Source organism: Anser brachyrhynchus (assembly GCF_964034855.1).
Source record: "Anser brachyrhynchus genome assembly, chromosome: 21".
Lineage (NCBI taxonomy): Eukaryota > Metazoa > Chordata > Aves > Anseriformes > Anatidae > Anser > Anser brachyrhynchus.
In genome coordinates, this window is record NC_137714.1 from 3,453,985 (window position 1) to 3,478,001 (window position 24,017).

Here is a 24,017-nt window from a genome sequence, read left to right on the forward strand (position 1 = left end):
AAGCATAAGCCATTTTTACCAAACATTTTGAAGTATTCTGCACCTTTCTTCTACCTCATCCTCTAACACAGTATAGTCAATACTTTATGATCCACACAATACCTCTCTATTTCTTACTGCTGTGATACAGTCCCAAGCATAAAACTGTATTCAGAAATTCCCTGTCTGAAACTTCAGCAGAATGTAGACAACTGCCTATACAGCGAGAATCTTCGGACTGAACATTGTGGCCAAAGAAAACAAAACAGTAGACTTCAGAACATTTCAAGAAATCTCTGAAAAAGCTTCAGTGACTTTTCCTACAGCAAAGGAATGTCAGAAAAGTACAGCAATACATACAGATAAAGTATCTAGGAAGTCTATCATGCAAGTTTTGGACTTGGACATTTCCCCTAAATTATTATTTTGATGCACAATACAACCTGGACTTGTACTATAATGTATGGCAAGGTATACTTTGTATCTGGCATGTGGTTTGGACATAGAAATTTTATAATAGATTAGTTTTTCCTATTATTAATTGCATATTTAATGACATAGTTCTGAGATTGAAACTGCTTACTAACAAAATGTTTGGGTAAACAATATAAACACATTCACTTTGCTACTCTAATATAACACCTTAGCTTATTAAATGCAACAAAAATTGTCCTTTGATTTAAAAGGATAGCTAGAAAGAAAAACTAAGATACTTGGGAATTCTCACCCTCTTTAGAATCCCTCATATCTGCAGAAGAATCCAAGTCAGCCTTTTTCTGCTTTGTATCTGTTACCTTCTTTCCCTTGTTTTTACCTTCCTGAGTCTTTTTCTTTCCTGGAAGGAAAAACAACATTTGTTATTTCTGTTCAGCAATTTTTATTTTTCATATCTGAGTGGAAAAATAAGACACCCAGTTTTGGAATATAACATACTTCTGTAGAAACACTTCTGAGAAATACAATCAGTAAGAAGGGACAGAAGTCAGAGAATACATTCATTACCTGCAAGAGGCGTTGAAGGCCAAAGTGTAGAACAAAGAATGCAAGAAAAGGTAACTTACAAGAAATTACACATCAGCACATTTAATTTTGATGTCTGCTCTGTGAATATATATATTTATAAAGCAGTAAGTCTTTAGGGCCTAGAAGGAATTAAAAGTAAAGATAATCATGAGTATCAAAAAAACCCCTAAGACTCTGAAATACTTTGCTCACTTACAAAGCAAACAGACCATAGTGGAAATGTATCGTCCACAGAGTTAACCAGCCCACATCATACAGTTATTCACTACCTTCAAATCAGTTAAATTACTGTACGTCATACAAGTCTATGGAAACTTTGAAGTTTCTTCAGGTAATAGTAATCCTTAGTGTTAATTGGAAGACCGTATCAAATAGAAGCTCAAAGAGACTTCTATACTAGCATGACCATTCTGAACAATGCTGCGGAGGAGAGTTATAAGAAATGCAATGAAGTTTAAACACTATGAGAAGACTAAAAGCAGCATGATGTTGACCAACGTGGAAAAGCAGCAAAACCAAATTAGACGGGACTGGATAAAAGTAAACTATAAAAGTATATCATCATGTCCACTGACACAAACACAAACAAGTTTGCTAACACTTTCTGTTAGCAAAATTAAGCAGCACATACGAATTGCATGAGATAATGAATGCAATGAAGATTAGGGCAAAATGGTATTACACGAAGACCTAATCAGTGAAGAAAGATGTAAAGGCATTCAAAACTTCAATAACATATGCACCGAAGTTATAATGCTACTTTTTTGCCCTGGCTCTTAAAGATGCAGTCCTGTAACATTTGGAACTGAAGGCAAGGATTGTAATAACAAAAGAAACTTTAAGATATTCTAACTCAATTCATTGCAGTGACCTTATTTCTCCACGCAGAACTTATTTTACATATAACCACATGGTTGAAACGCCACTCATCTGAAACTTCACACTTCCACACACCCACCTCTTAGGAACAAGAATTCTCCAGAAGCTGCAATCCAAATTTCTCCTTTGCTCCCTCTAACGCACAAACTACTACTCTAACACACCGACCCTTCATCTCTAGTTAGAAGTGTGAATCATAGCCCTAAATCCGTCTCTTATTTAAAAGCACATTCTTCTAACTCATAATCCTGACAATAAGTTCCTCCTTTTTTCACATCATAGGCCAAGAACTTGAAACACCTTTTAAATAAAAACTATTCCTCTCTATTCAAATTCAAATTTTTGAAGTATGCACCCTCTCATATAGAACAGATCGAAGATAGCAAGCATTTTAAAGTTGACCTTTTATTTGAACATTCCAACACCATCCAAATAATTACCTGTACTTCCTCTCAAGGAGATCAAGTTTCACAGCTGCTCCCCAAATTCCACAGGGTTTTTCCGTTTCATACGTGTAATTATCCTTCCTTTTTCCTCCCTTTATCCAATTTAAGAGTTTTCAGTCTGAGAAACTGATAGTATAGTCACAAAGAAGGCACTTTTGTCATCTTTGAAAAAATAAATACGCATGCACTCTTCCTAAACTGAACTAGCAACTATCCTACAATATCCTCAAATATCCTAACAGTCTCTGTGTTAAAACCATGGGCAACGAGCAAACTCTGGTTTACCTGACAATACAATACAATGCTTCAATACCAAACACTTCTAAGTTGTCAATAGTGTTCACAGAAGCACTGGGGGTTTAAGCACGTCTTTATGTGACAGGTTACTGAACATTCAGTTTGACAGAATTCAGTACTACCGGCAGCTCTACTGCTTGCAACAACTAGTACCAAGATCTGAGTAAGGAGTAAGAAGAATTTCAAATAAGTTTCCAGAAGTATCTGCCTAGCCATCCAAAACTGCTCTTGAACTGTACAGTAACAATAATCAAAAAATATTCTATTGCTAGGCAAAAAAAATCTAAGTATAGAGTTTCAGTACATTCCTAGGGAGTCAAAATTGCATCGCAATACACGTTAGGAGCCATGCAGCAGAACATGGATTTAGTTGTTAGAACCCTTTAAGAACTATTAACTTTTTTGCAGACTGCTTATCAGCTTTACAGATTAACATCAGTAATTTTGACTTCACTGACAAAATTCTAGATGCATCTCATCTTTACAGGTGAGGGTGGAAACAAGAAGGAAAAGATTCACTTATACCAACCTTGGCCACAGTTAGAGACAACGTTTTACAAGGTGGTGCAGCACTAGATGATACTTTGCAGATGAAGTCACTGGACAATTCTACATTTAATTCTACAGCAGCATTGAATTCCAGCATAATGACAGGTTACTCTAAAAGCATTCAAACCAAGACCCGATTCTTTCTCACAGCAAGATTAGAAATGAAGTGAGCTCTTTCAAATGTGAGGTAAGATATGTAAAAGCAACAACAAAAGTTACTCAAGTACTAAAGCAAACACAGGTTTTCCAAAGTGTTGTCCATTTACAGAATATAATTGGATTTGAAGTGCATAAATTTTGTAATCTGGGAAGTCGCTAGCACAATTTATAACTGAAATTTATTTATTTAGGTGATGTACTCTTAAGGAGAAAAAAAGCAAGCAACCTGCTCACTGATACATTGGAAATCTTGTAAGTTATTGCCCTTTAAGCAAAAACGCATTTGAGAAGTTTTATCTAGCACCTCCTTGCCCTTACTCAGAATAGCAAGCAGAACTGCTTGCATATATGTGTAATTTTAGATGTGCCAGTTCAGTTTGACACAGAGGGATACCAAATGATTTTTGATATTTTCCTTTTATCAGCTTTCACCTGTTCATTTTTAGGTTGCAGTTTTTTTTTGTTTTTTGTTTTTTGTTTTTTTTTTTTTTTTAAACAAAGACTAAAAAAAAGTCCACTATACTCAAGCATGGCAACGGCTGTCCAAGACGCATCCATCTCATGGTCCTAAACCTAACAATATTCCACTGCAGATGTTCAGGGAGGGCATTTAACAACAGAGGAACAGTAAAGTGATGCTTCCTTGGTATACTCTCCCAGCTTTCACCTCTCCAGAGCTCACGAATTTTTGAAGACACCAACTAGCTTTTGACAGGCTTTCCTTCATGAGTTCTCAAAGTGCTTTTTAAATTCATGTGAACCATTCCCTTTCTGCACAGTCTCAATGAAAAACACTACCTGCAACTCAGATACAAAGGAAGTAACCCAAGGTCTGTCCCACAATTTTCTTACAGTTTCAGATGTCAAGAACTAAGAGAAGCCTGCAGGAGGGGAAAAACTTCCTCACGGCACAGAACCTGGTGGAAGCCTGAGCATAAGTACACACGTGCACTTACCATCAGGTTCCTGAAGGGTCCTACATGGCTGCTACTGCCAGCTGGATCCTCCACTTGGTCTAAACAAGAAAGATACAGGAATGAAACACAGGGAAAGTGAAATGGAAACAATGACAAAAGAATAAATGAAGGGCAGAACTTAATATACGTGTATGTGCATTACAAGAATTGCAAAAGAAAGATGCAGAGGAAACTGAATGAAAGAAACAGATGGAAAAACAGCTACCTGCCTACAGTGACAAAGATCAAAAGAAGAGTGCAGGAATTTCCGTCTTGCCACTTAGTTTTTAAATATGGTTCCTTCTCCCCTTTCCTTCATTTATGCGTGTTGCAGACAGGTCACCAAGAGCATTATCTGCCTTTACACCCTTAAACCACCCGCACATCTACATGTACATTTGTACAAACACTGCAACAGGCACGGGAGATCTCATGTTACTGCCTACATCCAGATAACGGGCCGATACCAATCACGTAGTGCCACTTATCTCAGAGGATAACAATTTCAAGAAGAGCAGTAATCTTTCATTTGCCCATACTTCATTCTATTGATCAGACCAAGACATCTCAAAACAACCCACAGCACCTGCACTTGTATTTTTGCTGTTAACCAAAATACTAACGGGACTGTACAACAACTGAGCGACTGCTGCTCAGACAGATTAAGCACGCTCAGCTGCCAGGAAAGAAAAAGTTAAACACAGTCTTTCCATACACATGGAACTGCATCCTATCATTAAGTATTGCAAAATTGTACAAGATGCTATTATCTTTAATAAGCTTTAAGTACGGCACCAAACACGTTCACAGCTAACACCATAAAGCAGGAAGGGGAATCTTGCATCTGATCACCAACACGGTTTTTGATCACTTACAAGAAATATGAAAGGAGACAAATTTGCACGTGTCACACTGACAGCAATTGCCACATGGTTTCATGATGCGAATTACAATATACTAGCATAAACTTGCTAGCTAATCCTTTGGGGACTGGTTCAGATTAGTGATAGCTTGCACCAGTCTCATTCAGTAGTTACTGCTATTCTGTACATCAACTTTTGATTTTTTCCTCCTATTTAAAGTACCAAGAAAGTAAAATAAAGATTGAATGTATATACAAGCTAAACAGTCCTTACAGAAAATTCAGCAGAAACCACAACTGTGTAACCACTTCCGCATTATTCTGATTAATGACTTCCAAAATGCTGATGCAACTTGATTTTTAATTGGGGAAAGTTGCGCACCAGAATTCCTCTATTCCTATACCCGGAATGCTGGGAGACATACCATGCTTTTCAAAGGGAATTACTTAAACTCCCAGGCATCTGTAAAATCTGACTAGTTGTTTGTTCTGGAATACGGTCTAGCAAAAATTCATGTCTTCTACACACAAAAAAAGCCATATTCAAAATGATTGCAGAAATTGGTCAAAACCTCAAATAAATGCATGTGCACCATCTCATAACATACAGTAACCAAACCATTTTTAAATTGGTGTCCGAAGTTTTAAGTAATTTGGTACAGGTGAGGTTATTCCACTAAGTCATTTGAACTCTTGGAGAAAGAGGAAGAGAAAGTGAGAACAGCAGGGATCAGTTACAGAGCAAGTCAGCATTAGGCCAGGAAAAGAAAAGATGTCAACCTTGAAAGAAAGAACCTCAACACTTCTGCTTTATTAAAATCAGGTTATGTGTTATGACAGTACCTTCCATTCTCTCTCATGTACCATTACTGTTAACGCAATAAACCACAGTTCCTTTTTGAAACTTGACTAGAGCAAGCATAGCTGAAAAGCTCTGAAGGGAAATTCTGAACATGCACCTAACTACCTACAGAGGGAACATCTTTTGAACTCAAAAGCTTCAAACTTAAAATGGAACAAAACAGGGAACCACCAGTGAGCTTTAGGAAAAAACGCTCTTGTACTGGCAAGAGCAATTACTACAGAAGCCAAGAGAACGCAGAGGCTGACAGACACCTCCCAAGTCCCACGGCTCCAATATTCAAATGCTGCCATACAGCAGCTTTGGTGGTAGATTCTTTCTGTACTGAATTAGTATGAGTCATGACAGAAAAAAATATTTTCATGTTTAGTATAATATATGCTACACCAGGAGCATTTTCCAGTTTGGCTATAGAGATGCATCCTGCTGCTTTGGTGCATGCACATATAAAATCAATTCCAGCATCCTCTAACAGAATTCATACCCTAGGCAGGAAGGTACCCATTCTTAATTCAAAAATAGAGACTAAGTCTCACAATATCAACTGGGTTTTATGCTAACAATACCAAATCTTTCTAAAATTGAACATTAAAAAAAAGATGTTAAAAGGATGCAAAAACGGCATATTTTTGTTCATATCCAAGCAATTCTAAGGGTGAGACTCAAGACATAAAAGGCACAGCCTAATTTCTGAAACAGAAGCACCTAAAGCAGTTGTCAATTAATTCTGAATGGCTACATAGACAGTACCATTAAGAGGCCTATTTCAACAGTGCTGTGAAGTATGTACGAAAACATGCAAAAAAGTCACATTTGGATGTCACAATGACCCCATTTTCCTTGATCTATTATTATTAACAATTAGTGGGCTTTTTTTATTTTGCAATAGCATTATAAAATTATCAGACTAGTTTGTGTGGACATTATTTTTAGGTACCGTTAAACAAATTAAACCCTGTGAAACAGCTGATGTCTATTTTACTTCATAAAAATCATCATTGCAAGGTGCAATTTTAACTTCTGACCCCTGAGAATCAAGTGAATGGAGAGCTCCAAGACCTTACTTCTGTGTTGTCAGTCTGCCCAAACCTAACATATCCGATTATTTCGGAAGAGGGATAACACACAGAACTATATATACAGAAAATACTTGGAAAAACCTTGAAGAAGGTCTACACCCGCAGCCCCATGCCTGTACTACAGAAGCAGACGCTCAGCCTCATGCCCAGAACAACCTGCCACTGCTTGCAGGACAAAGACTCAGCAGGGCACCGTGCTCCAACTGCTTGCAATCTCCCTGCAATTCAATGCCAGGGGCTGACTACTCACAGCATCACTTGTCTTGTTCACTCTCCACATCCCTTTGGTACAGGCTGGGAGGAGAGGCAAGGGGTGCATGCGCAGGTCTGTGCAGCAACAGGCTCCCCCAAAGGATACTGAGAGTCTCCAGGAAGGAGCTCAGCTGCCTTTCAAAAGCAAAAGGTATAGAAACAAGGGCTCTGAAGAGAAACTGCATGCCCCATTGTTTTAGTCATTTTTGCTCTAATTTGGAACTCAATGACCTGTCTGAAGACCACAAACGGCAGCAATAAATGGATGCTTTGCATCAGGAATAAAAGCATATTCAGGAAGCAAGGGTTCTTCCATGCTTTTTTTCCACCACATCTCATCTTGCTTAAAAACACACATTCAATTTTACGAGGTAGCAGTGGGAGAGTGATAGCACAAGCATGGAAGACAAAACTTACAGTAATTGCTAGAATCAAGCTGCCTCACTGAAACCACCACCATCATTAAGAAAATGACTTTGTCCTATGAAATAAACCTATTACTACACATAAACCATCACTTCACACACTCACAAAGAGTAGCATTTTAATCACTGCATCATCCAACTAGATAGTATTACTATAACACTCTCACCTTGGGAAGATAGTTCAATACACCTGAATACAGATGCTTACGCATCTAACTGTATTTCTGTATTAAAATGTTTGTACCATGCACTAAATATCCACTTTGCAGAAAAGAAATGGAGCAATGCATTCACATTCACTTTACAGATAAACTTGTTGCCATGGAAAGCTTAAGAAAATTCTGAGCTGGGGCTATTTAAAGCAGCAATTTCTGCAAATGTTTGGCCAAATCTTCATGTTAATGAACACTTAAGATCATTAAGTTAAGATTAATTAACACTTAAGATCAAGTTACCGTATCTCACTACAAACTTCTTGAATTATAATCATCCGTACCAGACAAATGTTAGCACAGTAGGATACGCTATGCCAACATAAAAAGACAAAATGACTTAGAAGAAGCAAAAGGAAATGTTGTCATTACATGAAGTTCTTCATAAACTCAGAAAAGCTTAGCTGAAGCTATTCAAACACTCAGATAAACAAATAAATGCATTTAGTCTGAAGAGTCCTACAAGGAGAAAGCCCATCTTAAACATACAGTATTACTATACCACTCCACAAAAATTAGAAGTAGGAATTGCCTACAGTCTTCCTCATATACTTCACATTTTGTGAACTGAATTGTGTACCATTACCCCTGTAATAGAAAGAGGAGCAAGAAGTAATACATACATGTTTGCATAGCATGCCATTGCCATTCACAGCGCCTCGCTGAAATCCTTAATGTGTTATGCCTTCTCTGACTAACCTGAGTATAAATCATAGGAAGTATTAAGTTTACAGGCTAAGACTTACTCATCCATAATGACTTAAATACTACAGAATGTCATCTAACAACTATGAAGCAGGGCAAACAAACATCCACAGGGTTTAATTCTATGCAAGTTAAACCCACACAAGAGCTGTGCTGAAACAATTAAGCATAAATAATTAAACCTACAGCTTTTATCTTAGTAGACAAAGATGTTATTTCTACCTCGATGCCGACACTTATAAAACTAAACCAGCAGACAGAGAACACAAATACGCGGTGTCAGACCTGCTCCAGAATTTCTCAATTGCTCCTCATAGTTGTGCACTCCTACCTCCTCCCCTCCCTAATAACACAGCTTCCCACCAGTCCTAGCAAGTTACTCTACGCAGCCACCACTGACACGGCCAACCTGTTAAAGAAAGCACAAACAAACACTCTTCTCTGTGGTTGTATTCCATTAGCTTTCATTTAGCTAACGTTAAGTATTAAAGCATAAAGAAGCAATAAAAATGACAGCTGGCACACAGAACCCTTGAGTTTCCAAAAGTAACTGGTGTTCTCTATATTTAGCCATTTTTTTGTGGACAATTCAATTACAAAACAGCATCTTTATTTTTATTTAAACACGGAAAACTATTCAAATGTAAACCTCCACTTCCATGAACATGAGCTGTTCCTTTAATCCAGAGGATGGTACTGCTACACTCGCTACAGCTCTCCAGGAAACATTTTTGACCCTGCAACAAAGCCACATGCAGATGATTAAGTAGCAGCACGCATTTCAACAGCAGCCTTTGCAAGATAATAGAAATGCAAAAGCTCACACAAGTAGTTGTACCAGAACGGTTAAACAAACACTATTAGATCAGTCTGTATCTGTAATAACCAACCCATAGATCCATCATTGTACTACTTTCTTCGCTAACTTCTGAGGTCAGGTTAACAGCATTTTTGTTTGTTTTTTTTTAGGCTAGGTTACCTTTACAGGTAACTGCTTAAGACTTTCTCTGCCATTTTATTCTGCTGTTTGACAAACCAAGTATGTTCAAATGCAGTAATAATCACACTAACAAGTCACTTTTCAAAAACCACAGGACTGCTGAGCCCACAGGCAGACCCAAAAATCTAATGCCCCTCACACACCGGAAATGAAGGCGGTGATCTGCTGCAAAGAGCGTTTTTGCTCCACCACCCCAAACAGAACTCTTGAAAGGTCAGAGAAAAGCTGCAATTGCCTCTAAGGCCAAAAATGCACAGGACCAAACGTTTGTGTCCAAACATGGGCTATGGCTTCACTTGAACGCAGCTGTATGGGGGCTACGATTCCCAGGAAACAGGACGGCCTTTGTGCCCGGCGCAGCACGGGGATTACTGTAACAGGAGTCTCCAACGCCGAGGAAAGAAGAGCAAAGCCTCTCACAGATGTAGGGTGCCGACAGTGCTGCTACCACCAGATTAAGTCTCCCATGTATAAAATTAACCCCCTGAGAATTGCTAAAAGGTTTTATTTACAACATTTTTGTTTACTTTCACTGAAATCCATTGTGTTACTCTTTCTTTTTTACTAAACTAAAGCCCTCTGTTTGCCATACCTATGCCATGTCTTTAGTCAGATGTTTGTCTCCAAAGTAGTAAAGAGTTCAGTAAAATCAGGCCCCTCTCGTTTACAAAGTACTTCATCCCCCTCTCAGCCACACATTTCCAGTTTTCTTTCTTCGTACCTTCTCATTTTCTTCTTCAATACAACTTGAAGAGCCAATCTTTATTGTGGAGGATTCAATGGAGGAAAAAAACACACATACAGTAGACATTTTTGCTTTTTTCGTTGTTTTTATCTGCAGCAATCTAAGAGATTTGCAATAAAGTCATATCTTGAATTTCTAAAGAGAAACTTAACCTGGAAAACTTATTCCATAGTATTTTCCACAGCGCGCACTCGCTTATCGCCCTCCCTTACCTCTGAAGAAAGCCATCAGTCCCGGCATGCAATACAAGCTTGCCCTAAACAATAAATATCTTTGGTCTGTAACAGTTTTAAAGGCTATTCTTTACTGGAAGCATAGCACTTACTTGCCCTGAGCTTTTTGCTCAGGCACTGTATAAGAACATTACCACGTAACTGAAATGAAAACAGCTGATGCCCAACAACATGCCTTCATTTATATGAGGTAGGAAAAAACATTACTAACAAATTAAGTAGAGATGACAAAAAATGGAATTACCAGCTACCTGTTACAGTAAATACATAGTTTGTGCCCATTAGCCCTCATTAAAAATACGATAGCATTTTATGAACCGGGCCTCCAGCCTCACAAGGAACATCTTTAACTGCTCATGGGCAGCTACTGTCAGGACGCATTTGCAGGCATGAAAACTGCTTCTCTGCATCTGTTAAATTTGGAAAGTCTCATCTCCTTCCAACTTCAGAGGGACAATCCAAGGTCATATGGCAGACTATCACTACAGGTCCTTTCTAATATGTAAAAGCAGACTAAGGACGAGGATAAACATTATGGAAATTCATTAAAATAATGTTCAACCAAGTCTCTGAATCGTTTATATCTGTTGAGAAGTTGTGAAGGATTTGCTTAGCTTTTTCTGTAAACCCAGGTGCTTCACTCAGTTTAGCTGCAGCCTTTTTTTTTTTTTTCCTAGAGAAATGCTTTTCAGGCTTCTCTGAGAACAGAGGGTGTACTGACCTGCATCTCCAGAGGAACTCTAGCTGCAGCGCTCCAGCTGCCCAACCTGTGCTTTTGGAGTTGTAGAGCACGATGCGACAGGACAACAGTTGGCGCTCAGGGTAAGAGAGCTGACAAAAGAAGTTACTAAATGTACAGTTTGCCCCAAATCAGACAACTGGATTCTGCCTAATTTATGAATTGAAGAAAGGTCGATAGGCTCATAAAGTCACTACAGAGAATGGCAACTTCTTCCACTTCTCAAATGATGTGAAAACAAGCCCCAGCCAGAGGACAAGTGTATTTGTCTTCTGCTCAGTTAACTGCTACATTCAAGATTAACCTCTTCTGATGAAACCAGACATGAAAAGTCTAGATTTCCACACATTTTTTCATATAATAAAATGAAAACTAAAGTAGAATACAAAAATAAAACCTCACTGAAAAGTAACTTGGACATTTTCACTCAAGAAACCAGAAAAAAAGAGCAGAGAGCCTCGAGGCTGACACTTAACAGTTAAGGATTTGGTAGCTACAAATGAAGTTCCAGCACAAAGTCCACTTTGCTTTTGCAATCCCTGACAAGGGTCCATAAGATTTGAAATGCTGGGCTCTTTGCTCTTTACTTGTCACTTGAAATAGAACACCGCAGGAAGTCAATTTTTTACTCAACTGGCTGAAACTTGGAGTGACCTACTCCTTGGTAAAAGCCCAAGACGATTCTAACATTTGGCACCCGTACCGTGCACGTTTCCTTTTAGGAGTATGACTCGAAGGCAAAGGTGGGTATTTTAAGATTCTGATACAAACTCCGTGCTACAGAGCGCTCAGCTGTCACTGCTGCTGAGCTGCTTTACACCAGAGCTTACTACCCAGTGAAGTGTTTGATTTTACTGGCAACAGCAAGAGGAAGTTTGCACTGTACCTGGCTTTGACCAGTGACAATAGGAGAGAAAATCTACCATCATTTACACGAATCAAGCCACTTTCGGAAACACGAGGCCTTTCCCATTTAACAATGGAATTTTCTTACAGACTGCCAAATAAAACCAGATTCGGATTTGGCTAGATTCTAGCAAGTAAGGAGTCTGGCCATCAATGCAAGTTGGAATAGATGTATAGCTGACAACCCATTTCCATAGCATTTTGCAGTAATAATAATCAAGAAGATAGATTTTCAACTATTATAGTAGTCTCACTAGAGTAACTTTATGCCAACCACCACGTTAATAATACTGCCTCTTTGAAGTTCTGGGGCATTAATCATAGCCTATCAAATGCTCTTGCAGAACTCCGATAGAAAGTGTGACAACAAAATTAATTCTCAACAGCAAACCCAGTAAGCTCTTAATTTTTTCTGAAGGGTTCATGCTAAGCAAACATACACTGGTGATACAAATAAATAACACACTTGCTTAGTCCAGGGGAAGAAGTTCATACACAGTAAAATATACACTAGTGAACATCTGGTGTTCAGACAATACCTGATTTCTTAGCTAGAAGTGTTGAATCACCAGTAAGCTTTATTTCAATAACTTAAAACCAAGCAAAAACTTAAAGACTGCTATATTTCATTGAGGGACTTCACACAGTGAGTGGAGGCCAGTGAAAATTCTCTACCACAAAGTCATTCCTGTCAATCTATGTAAGGTTCTTGGCAAGAATGACAAAATAAATTTGAAGGTTTGACAGACTAAAAAAAATCAAGTACGCTCTGGTCTGACAATAACTGTTTTTGTACCTTTGAAAAATGCATTGAATAAGTAGAACATAAAATTATTTTGATATTTTGCAGTTTTTTAATAGTGACATTAGAATTTTCACAGAGACTTTACAACCAGAAATTGCCTTACAAAGTAAGGAGGTATCATGCCTGAAGAAAACAGGTCTCAGCCACACACACGTACAATTGGAGTCACATCTCTTCCCACAAACAAACCACTTATCAAAACTTTGTATGGACATACTTGGAGTTATGCTAAATGTGCCCCCTTGCCACTTCATAAATTATGCAGGGCATCTGTAGATACATCCTCAGAGTAAGAGGTTCCCATAAACAATTCAAGTAAAATACATGGTCAATGCAAAGTAACGGTGAATTATAATAAAAAAACAAGCACCAAAGTTTAGTAGTGCTAATGATACAGAATCAATATTAGTAGTGTTGCTCGAACAGTTTAAAAAAGATGAAACGTAAAAATAAAGCATCTAGAGAAAAGCAGTAAAAATGATGAAGAGGTAGGGAAGGTTCCCATTATAAGGGGAACTTAGAGCCTTCACTACATGAGGACACGATTCAAGAAGGACAAGCTGAAGGTAAAAAAGAATACACTGAAAGTCAGTCACTGATGAGCTTGTATCTCCCATAAAAACCAGTGTCCAATTGTAAGGCAACAAACGAAGTGAAAGAGTAAGTGCCTGGTAAAGCCTTGACTTCACATGAGACAATGCAAAGGAAGTCAAGAAAGGCTTGTTCACACGAATAAAGTCGCATTGGTTTAAGTGAGACAGAAAACCCATACACTGCCATGGGCAAGGCAGGAACTCATTGAGTGTAAGAGAAAAACCAAAGCCTGCTCTCACAAGCAACGGGACAGTTCCCAAACGCACACAATGTAAGGCACTTAAGAGAACAAAAAAGAAAACCACTTGTTTCTGGAAAACAGCATCTATTCTCCTATTCTGCAGGAATTCATCCACTTCCTGTACTTGAACACAGCCTCTAAATCTGTTCAACCCAAAGTTCTTTCCTAAAACAGCACTCACCAATTCTTCTCCGCATCTTCTCCACAGAAACAGTTCAACAGTTCTGTGACTCAGAAAAAAGAGTATTTTAAGAAAGTGTTGGAAAATCCTAACAGTATTTGCACAAGGGAAGTAATATTTTAATAGGAACTTCAAAACTTAACTCATTTTCAGGATAATTAAAAAAGTGGTTTCCAAAAAAAAAAAGCAATGGAATACTAAGCTTCTTTTCTCCCAGGCCACCCCCAGTTCCAAAGCTAATCCTGATCAACAGAAAGAAAAACACATTGATTAACATCGGAAAGTTGTCTGATGCCTTACTTTTCTTCCTACTGTAGGTTAACTAAAGAGAACACTAGCAAATTTGCTCAGAAATGCTGCAACTGGGATCTAGATGTGTTTCATTATTTAATTTGGGAGAAAAAATAGCATATGGAAGAGTGGTTGAACTGAAGAAAAGAAGGAAAATACAGATCAGTTTAGAGTCTGATTTGAATACGCAAATCAAAGTTTGTTATGTTAGAGATATGCCCTAATCACAAATAATATGGTAGCTAAAAACATACTGAATTGTTAACAACTATAAAGGACGTTGTTAAATAAGCTTTTTGTGTGACAAAACCACACAGGGATGAAGTAACACAGGGTGCACGGGAGGCTTGCACGACTTGCTGTAATGAAGATCCGGTATTATCAGCACCGAGTCCTTACCCTGCATTCCCAACCACCTTCTGGCCCTTTGCGAAGTTCCTCTTACTACAAGGAATTTTGCTTTCCTAGTGGCACCACCACTCTGATGTGTGAGCGGACAGGACTGGGTGTCCCCAGCAGCATGAGAATTGGGGTGGCTAATCCAGCTTTCAGCACAAGCACATACCGTGATGCTGCTAACGGCGACAGCCCCACACTGACAACACCTGTGGACTTCCATTAGCAGCTGCACATTCGGAAACTTTTAAAGGGAGTGCATACACAGTAGTGTGAGGCTTCTGAAGGAGAAACAAACCTTGCAGCCTTCCCTAACCTTACAATTACAGCACACAAGTAAACAAGTTGCACAATGTTCATATAAATATGCTATAATTTGATTAAAATAAAAACCACTGATTTTTTTTATTTAAAAAACAACTTCGGAATTATTATCTGAATATGCTAAGTCTTCATTCTTCCAAAAGCTTAAACTTTGAAATACGGAGTTTTTAAGGGGGTCAATAAATGCAACTTAATGCTGAATTCTTAATTATTTTTATATATACACGGATAATTTATTTTTACCTCTGAAATGAAGTCTTATCTTCTCCTATTCTTAAACCCGTAGGCAGAAGCAAAGCTGGAATGAATCATACCAATCTCACTCTGCTGCTCGGGAAGGCTCAGAGCAACAGCTATCACAGAAACTGGGGGCGTTGCTGTAGAAGTGAAGAAGGAAACTTAAAGTAATACAAGTCTCCTCTTCAAAAAGCCCCATTTTACGGGAGATAAGAGAAAATCTCCACTGGTTAGAAGACCTCAAATATATCAATGTTCACCAGATAGAAGCAGCAATGAGAGGTACAGCTCCCTTGACGTGCCAAAGGCAACTTTTAAACTGGAGTTACAGAATTCTTCTTGTTAATCAGTCTAAACTTGGAAAAAATCAAAGTAAACTTCATTCTAAAGTTTTGTTCCAGATCTTCTTTCTGACCTTCTCCCTCCTCCCTTGTCTCTTCCCAGTCATTAGCTAGGAAGTTTTGAAGCCTTAAGTTCCCAAGTTTTTCATATAGATTTACCACCTTCTGTAAGCCATATTCCAGTTAACACTCAACCATTTTCTCACAAGCTCTTTTATTCCATGAAGAGCTCTAGCTAAGAAATTCATGTAACAAATTAAAAAAAGATCACCACGGCACCACTGGGCCACGATTCCCATTTGTGATGCCATCCAGATGGCAATCCAAGGCCCAACTTTTGTGACCAAGATGTATAGTTAGGCAATTCAAGTGCAAGCGATTATTTGGAACTAAGAGAAAATGCCTATGAAAGCATTAACAGAAAAACTGCAAGAATTTTGACCATGCACAGAATTTACAGAATTTAACCTGCTTATTGCATCTTCACGTTTTGCTTTTGTGCAGCTGCAATTTGACACCATTTCAGCCATAGCCACACTTTCAGATAAAAGTACCACTGTAACTTCTAGTATGGCAGCACTGATTTAAAATCTCTGAAGCAAAAGCCTGAAGTTGCACTTTGCATTCAAGCCTGATAAAAACCACAGCATTACAACAGCAGTACAGACATTTATGGTAGTGAAGTTTTAATAAATTTATTAGCAACAATTTGAGAGTTTAAAACTGTCCTACAATAGATATTCGCTGGGGCTACAAAAGATCCTGATTCAGGTGTTTTGTCCTACTACAATAGAGGACTGTACTTCAAGAGGACACACAACTGGGTTTTCCAAGAGGCCACTTGGTTTCATGACAGGCTCCCATTCAAACTGCCTCATGCAGCATGCTTTTGGTCAAGTGAAATTACAGACTTTTTCTTCCTCTCTTGACGGTCTGACTTTGCAGGGAGAAGATATGAAAGAGGCACTCAGGGTATTCACTCCAGACAATGGCACAAATTATGCCAGTGGGGTTTGTTGCCTAGATAAAGTGCTACGAGGAACACTGCTAAGACACAAACACAGCTGAGCAGCATAGCACGGAAACACTACCACTGGGGTATAAATAAGCGCAGAAGTAGAACACTGGCCTCTTCTCCCCTCTGGAAAACAAAGTTTAAGAAGTGTTATATACAAGCATGTAGCAGAGCACCATTTTATCCCATGTAATGCCAGTATCTTTCTTCCTCTGAGACCACACATTTGATCTGCCACATAATCCATGACTGAAACTGTCCAGATTACCTTAGCATTGCTTGATCACGCTTTGGAGCCTACTCAGCACCTTAGATTAGAGCCTGATAAAACCGCTGGGCATTTTTATGTATGACCGTCCTTCCCTTGAAATATTTGGTTAGTGAAAAGTTGCTTTTAGAAGGAAAATTCAGTACGAAGTCAAAGACTCCCAAAACACCAAATAAACATATCCTTGCAAGAGAAACACCAGAGCAAGAGAAAGTCAGCTGTAACAGTCTGAGAAGGGAAAATCACGTTTTGGGAGCCTGTTGAAGTCAGTGTTCATCTTCCATATTATTACTGTTACTACACTGACATATATAAAGGAATAAGTGTGCTGATAAGGGAAAAAAGTTCATCCTATTCCACCGACAGGTAAACAGATTTATGAATTTATAAAGTGAAAACCAGGCTATTCCCCCGCCCCCGCCTTAGAAAGGGAATTAATGAAAAAATCTTGTGCTAATGCATTTGATTTGAACAAACTTTCCTCCAAGCTCGATAGGCAGAACAAAAATATATTGACTACAACCTGGGAGAGGTAGACAGTAATGGCTAGAAAGCTTAAATACATGAAATTTCAGAAAATACAAAAGCAAAAAAGTGTCTTAATCATTTTTCTGCTAGTTGTTGACCAAGACAATCTTCTTAGGCACTGGCAGCTGCTGGCTTTTAACCACTTAGTAATCATGTCAAAGATAACGGGTTAGCTCCAATAAGTCTTAGATACTAACCAAGTTTTTGGTGTTTCCCCCCCCCAAGACCCATTTATCCTACTGAATTTCTTTCCAAATCTGAAATACACTCATCACCTTAGCAACAACACTTTACAAGCAATTATTCAATGCAGAAAAATATGTTGGTAAGAACTGTCACCTTTCCTTAATTAACAAAAGTGCTTTGCACGTTAAAAGAAAAACAAAAGATTTACTGCAGTTATGAAAACCTTCAAACCCTCAAACGGTAACTATTCACGCTAACACCAGGAAGATGGAATACTTCGAAATGCTTTTTGAAGGCAGATGACACAAACAAAACTGGCAAAGAAGTCGTGCAACTAAAGAGCAGGGGACTTTTGAGAAACACAACCGAGGCATAACCAAGGTCCCACCTTCTGCAAACGTGTTAGAGGAGACCGGTCTGGAGAGGAGAATGCCAGGTGCCGCCCCGAACACGCTCTGAAGGAGATTATGGACCAGTGTCAGTAATCACTTGCAAACAGAGGTCAGATCAAGGTCAAGCAGAATGTGATATTTCCATCTGTATCTTGTGTCTGTCCCAGACTGGGTCAGCTGCTGATTCTGAAATGCCATCCCGACTTGACAAATTCAGTAAGGCTTGCCTCTTATGGTAAGACAGTCTGAACTGGGGTCAGGGAAGGATTTATTCAGAAATCAAGAGAAATCCTACTGCAATGTGAAAAGTTTTACAATGGTGTAAGCATCAGTTCATTGGGCAAAATTTTAATAGCTGTGAAATTATCACTTTTTCTGATATATCAGAGTTCATTAAACAAATTGCAGCAACCAGACCGTTTGTCAAATATTAGCTATCTTAAGTGTTCAAGGACAAGGCCTAAAAAAATGCATTAAAAACTCCAAAGGATATTTCTTTTACTGAACAAAGACTAGTTATTAAATAGCCGTGTGTTTTGAAAAACTAAATTATAATGTACTTGTCAAATAAGGTCTTGTCTAGTCATTTGTAAGGTACTAAACTGTCAGCTTCCTTTTCTGGAAAATGTGTTTCTACAGGACACTAATTCACAGTTGTTTAAACTTGGCAGTTCTTATTTAGTTCTATTTTCTCCTCTGAAAGTGTATGAGTACAATCTGTAACAGATCAAAATTAATTTCATTAAAAAAAAGGAATCGACTGATCTGCTTCGGTAGCTAATAAATTCAAATCTCCAAAAAGTCTGTTAAAATTGGGAATTTGTTTGCATGATTACGTTGCACTTCCTTCCAATTTTTTCACATGCAAGAAGTAAAATCACATTTCTCTCCCCCCATTTTTATAGTACAGTTACTATTTCAAAAAATCAGAACCAAACAAAATAACAACACCACCTTTCTAATCTTGCTGAATTCATAGCTCATCACCACTTCCCTTATTTTCCCATAAAACCTCAGCCCCTGAATCTCCAAAAGAAGCATTATCAATGGAAACCATTTTGGAATTTTATCTGCAGCTACAGCTATCAATTCAGCAGAATATATTAGGTTTTTAAAAGCAAATCTGCGTGAGTTGCAAATATTTGACATTACTGCAAATACTAAAATAACTGAGAAGAAGGGGGGTAAAAAATAATCCACTGGAATCTCCTAAAAATAGAACTATAAAGTTTCAAAATATGTACGTATTATAAGATAAACAAAGCACATATTGTGAATTGACTCATCTTATACAACATGGATAATGAAGCTTTAATCATAAGTCAAAACAACACAATACTAAGAATTTGGTCTTTCTGCCTAATGATACAAGAAGGATAAAGAATAATTTATCTGTAGAATTAATCTATTACCTATAATTCCTATTCTATTATCATCTATATTGTTTGGGATTATTATTTTTTTGTGTGTGGATGTGAGATTTGGGAAGGAGTCTATATTTATAAAATAAAGAGAAAATGCTTATTTTTCTAAAAAATGACAGTTTGAAATCATTAAAGCCCTTATCAGTTAAAACTCCTGATCTAAAAAATAGTACAGCAACAAAATCCAGGAACTCCCAAATTGATTTACTGATGTTTTTAAACTGTAACTTTACAAATGCAAATAGAAGTTCTGGGCCATGTAAAATTACCTTAGAAATGATTCTGTCTGGCTTTTCTAATTTATAATGTAATTAAATCCTTTCAAGTTGTTTTTCTAGCCTTTCAGGTAAATCACATGCACAGAAACTTTATTTGCCGAGATAATGCACACTTGGTAAATTAGAGGTTATATTGCGCTTTTTCCTAAGAGTTACCTACGTACGTACGCCAAACATATTTTGTTACAAATAGCAAAATAACAGCCAGTACTTGAATTGCAGAGTTTGGGAAAGTTCAAAATACGAATCAGTGCTCAGAAGAATAACCGATCGTCTCGCACCATTTCTTTCTCCCGGGCCCCACATCACTCTCCAAAATAAACCAGATTTATATAATAACCATTTTCCCAAACATCGATCTTGTTCCCAACGCGAGTTCCACAACCAACTGCACCACAAGTGAGACGGGGCCTCAGACCGTAAGCTAAGTTACAACGATGCCATTTTACGTATCGTCTTTTTCCTCCCTTTGGTTCGTTTGCCACCTGCAGCAGACCCCGGGGCGCACACATTCGGCTACGGGCGGCACCAGCACCCCCGCCGCAGCGACTGGAAAAGCAGGGAGCGAACATAAAAACCTGAAAACCGAGCGAGCTTCTGCCGTGCTTTGGTCTAAACCGGGACCGAAATGCCAGTTACATAAGGCGATGCGCGGAGCCGCATGCACTTTAAAAAAAAATTTATATATATCCCTGTTGCCTTAACGCTGGAAAAGCCACGGGAGGGCCGCTCTGACATATTTCCACGCTGACGAAGGCGCCTGCCCCCTCCCGAACCCCTCCGGGCCGGCCCCGGGCAGGCGGGCCGAGCCCCGCCGGGGCCGCCTCACGCCGCGGCGCTCAGGGGGTGGCTGTGGGGAGCCCTCCCCGCTCGGAGCCCTCCCCGCTCCCGGAGCCCGCCCGCCCGGGGCCGCTTCCCCTCCCCGGCTTCCCCAACTTCCCCGTTCCGCCCCCGAAGGTCACGGCGGCGGCCGGGGCCCGGCCGGCGGGGAACTGAGGAGGCGCCCCCCCCACCCCCGCGCTGCCCTCCCGGCCCGGCCCGGCCCGGCCGTACCTCTCCTGGCTTTCGGGGAGTGCCGCCGGCTCCGGGCGCTGGCTCGCTCCTCCTCGATAGCGGCGGCTATCTCCGGGTCGTCCTCCCCATTGTACCACACCAACAGCTCCTCGCCGGGCGCGATTGGCTGCCGGGAGAGAAGAGAGAGGCGCGGGGCCAATCAGGCGGGGGTTTGTTGGTGGAAAAAGGGGGGAAAAGGGGGGGGAGCGGCGGCGCCCTTCCCGCGTCAAGGGGCCGCCCGCAGCGCCCCCTGACGGGCGGAGGACGCGCGGCGCCCAGCGGCCCCCGGCCGGCCACGGGGCTCCTCCCGCCGGGCCGGGGGTGCCTCAGCGGCCCCAAGCAGCTCCTGCCGCCACCACACAGCCCCCGAGCCTGGCGCTTACAGGCAAAAAGGCTCCTTCTGGACGCCGGGAGTGACCCGGAGAGCCCAAAGGCAAGCCCCGGCACAGGTTAGTTGTGCTCGGGGAGCTGCCGGCGAAGCGCGCCTACCTCACGTCAAGCGTTACGAAAAAAAGCGATCGGCCAGCTGCGACTGCTGGAATTTGGGACAAAACCTAAAGACCTAGGAGAGGACTAAAAGGGGAGGGAACCCAGAGCAAGACCTAATTACTAGGTGCTTGAGAGCCACTTAATTACAGTAATTAAAGACTTGTCTGCCATTCCAAAGGTATTATTTCTGATTATTATTTTTTCTTGAATCCTACCCAAAAATCCACAGGAAAGGCCACGCTAGCCAAGCGGCCATCCCTGCGATTTCTACTCCCATGGAAGCCCCGTCACCAGGCTGACCCATGCCAGTGTCCTGTTAGTTCATGTGCTCCTTAAAACATCCTCTGACTGAAACAACTAAGTCTTCAGTTTTGCATGTTAAAGATGCATTTGTAACCTATTTTTTAAAATCATAATTCTCTGTTTCCTGAACCATTTTATCCAAAAATCACACAGACACAAAAACGACTTTCTCTACCTTAACTACAATCCCCCTTTTTCCCAGGCGTAATGAACACTGGAAGTAATAAAATAATATTTTTAGAGTCATTACGTTAGGGCAAATGGTAGCCTAGGACTATTATTTCAAGTCTGAAGCCAAAGGGAATTTTGTGTCGAGAACAATAGCAGTATCTATTTCTTCTAAAGCATTTTTTTTTTTAATAATAATTCAAAAAAAGGTCTCACAGCACTTGACAGAGGTGATAGTTATCTTTATATCCCCAGACACTGGAACAACAAGAGATGCAAGTGTTCAAGTTATATTGTAACTTATTAAGTAAGCATTTAAGTTATATTATAAGAAGCCAAGCAGTAGGCTTTGCTTAACAGTTCTGGAGGCTTGGTAGGGTAAGCAGCGGTAACCAGATTTGCATGGTCCCATTCTGCAGCTGGTTGGCAGCAAGGAATGAAGAAGAGTTGCCTGATGCAAACAACTTCTCGTTTCGGCCATATACAACTCTGAGAAAAGAGTTGGCAAAACTTTTGGGCAATTCAAACACATGATGATAATGAACGTGTAATTTGTTAGCTTCATGGCTGGAACTGACATTCGATGTGATGAATTTCATTTTGGAATAACTACTCTAGAATCTAAATTAAACCCTCTAACCTTGTACTTCCAAAATGAGATGCAGCAGCGGCTTCAAAAAAATAAAAATAAAAATCAGACCATTAAAAGATCTCCTTCAACAGCAATACAAGAAGAAAAGGACTGCAGTGACCAAGTGCCGCTTCTAGAGCTCCTTTGGCACTACAGTGCACACAGCCAGCTTGCTGCTGGCACCCTCCAGCAACACCTTTGACAACCAACTTCCTCCAAGCTGTTATCTCCAAACCGTCTGCTGGAGCATCAGCTTGGGACACTTTGGTTATGAATGGGCCTGCCCCAAACCCATCCCTATAGAGCAATAGCTTTCACATGCTTATTGATACATTCTGTTCCAATTCTGACATTTAATGTTCCTTAAGCTGAATACCTTTTGTTCAAAAGATTTAAAGTGATTTTGAAACTTGCTATTTTCAAGAGTAATATCCAAAATTCTAACAGATTATCTAAAATTCAGTTCATTGTACACATGCAAACACTGCAATGTGTCTTGTACAGGCTGAGATAGACATTTACCTCTCTGATCTTATTAGAATACAAGTTTTTCCCTGTATGTTACCACTGCACTGTTCTTTTGCACTTGGAAGTGGCCTTACCTCCCCAGCTGTAACCACACCAGACAGTTTGTGGCATTGATGCTTGTGTGCGCTTTTCACACTCTAATTCTACGTTACGTTGTATTCCTATGTAACAAAGAGGTTCTAGAGTTATCATAATCCCGTCTGACAAAACATTCTTCCCTAAACAAATTGATTTCACCATACGCAAGGACAGTCTCATAGCCTAACTTATTTAGAAGACTTTTTGAAACTGAGCAATTTACTACTGTTTTACTTCAAGAATTACAAAGTCCTGCACTATGCTCAGAATAACACCATTCAACTAGCTCATTTTATTAGGAGAGGCAGGAAGAACTTCTGAAACCCCATAATGAGTTTAAGCTGTTTCCATGAAATACGACAACTCTCATATATGTATATTGGGGAAAGCATATGCAAAGCAACCTACAAATATCTTCAGTCCTTCAGTAAAGAAGAAGAGAAGATATTTGCTTGTGCTCAGTTAAAAATGCTATCTGAGACCTCATTAGAAGTCCCCAACGTGGAATTTTACTATTCATGTATAGCAGAGAATATGGAAATTAAAGCTCTGTGCAGTTCTGAGGTTCTTTTACACCAAGCAAATGCAGACTTTGCTTATCTTAGCAATGCAGCTTGGAAATCAGCATGTTTAACTTACAAATCAGAAACCCACAAAAAAAAAAAAAAAGAAGAAAACCCTGGGGGGAAAAATAAATTAATAGCAATGATAACACTTAAAATGCTACCAAGGTAAAGCAGAACAAAATAACACACAAGCCACTAACTCTCTTTTGGGGGTAAATAAAACCTCTGTTGTTTGTCACCAAATGGAATTCCCCTAAGTTTATGCATTATGAAGAAGATTAGAAAGGAAGTTTTGATAAAATGTTCCTAAATGGTTGAGAGCACACTGTTATTAACCACATTTTCTTCTGTCTCACCGGTCAATAAGGTGTGATGTGAATCTAAGACTGGTA

At 39.6% G+C, this 24,017-nt stretch overlaps 1 protein-coding gene across 15 annotated transcripts in view; it reads right to left on the reverse strand.

Moving 5' to 3' along the window:
• PRDM2 (PR/SET domain 2) overlaps positions 1-24,017 on the reverse strand; it is an 81,261-nt gene that overhangs the window by 32,140 nt on the left and 25,104 nt on the right. For 10 of the 15 annotated variants that reach the window (XR_013941356.1, XR_013941357.1, XR_013941358.1 and 7 more), the window contains 2 exons: positions 20,863-20,989; positions 707-814 (listed from right to left, as the gene is read on the reverse strand). Coding sequence is in view for 1 of the 15 variants with exons in the window: in XM_080564066.1 (XP_080420192.1) it covers positions 707-814; positions 20,863-20,989 (235 nt within the window). In the remaining 14 variants the exon portion in view is untranslated. Of the gene's footprint in view, positions 1-706; positions 815-2,321; positions 4,267-4,288; positions 4,348-8,603; positions 10,421-20,862; positions 20,990-24,017 lie in introns of those variants that run through there. The other 5 variants (XR_013941364.1, XR_013941365.1, XR_013941367.1 and 2 more) reach the window with 5 other exon arrangements.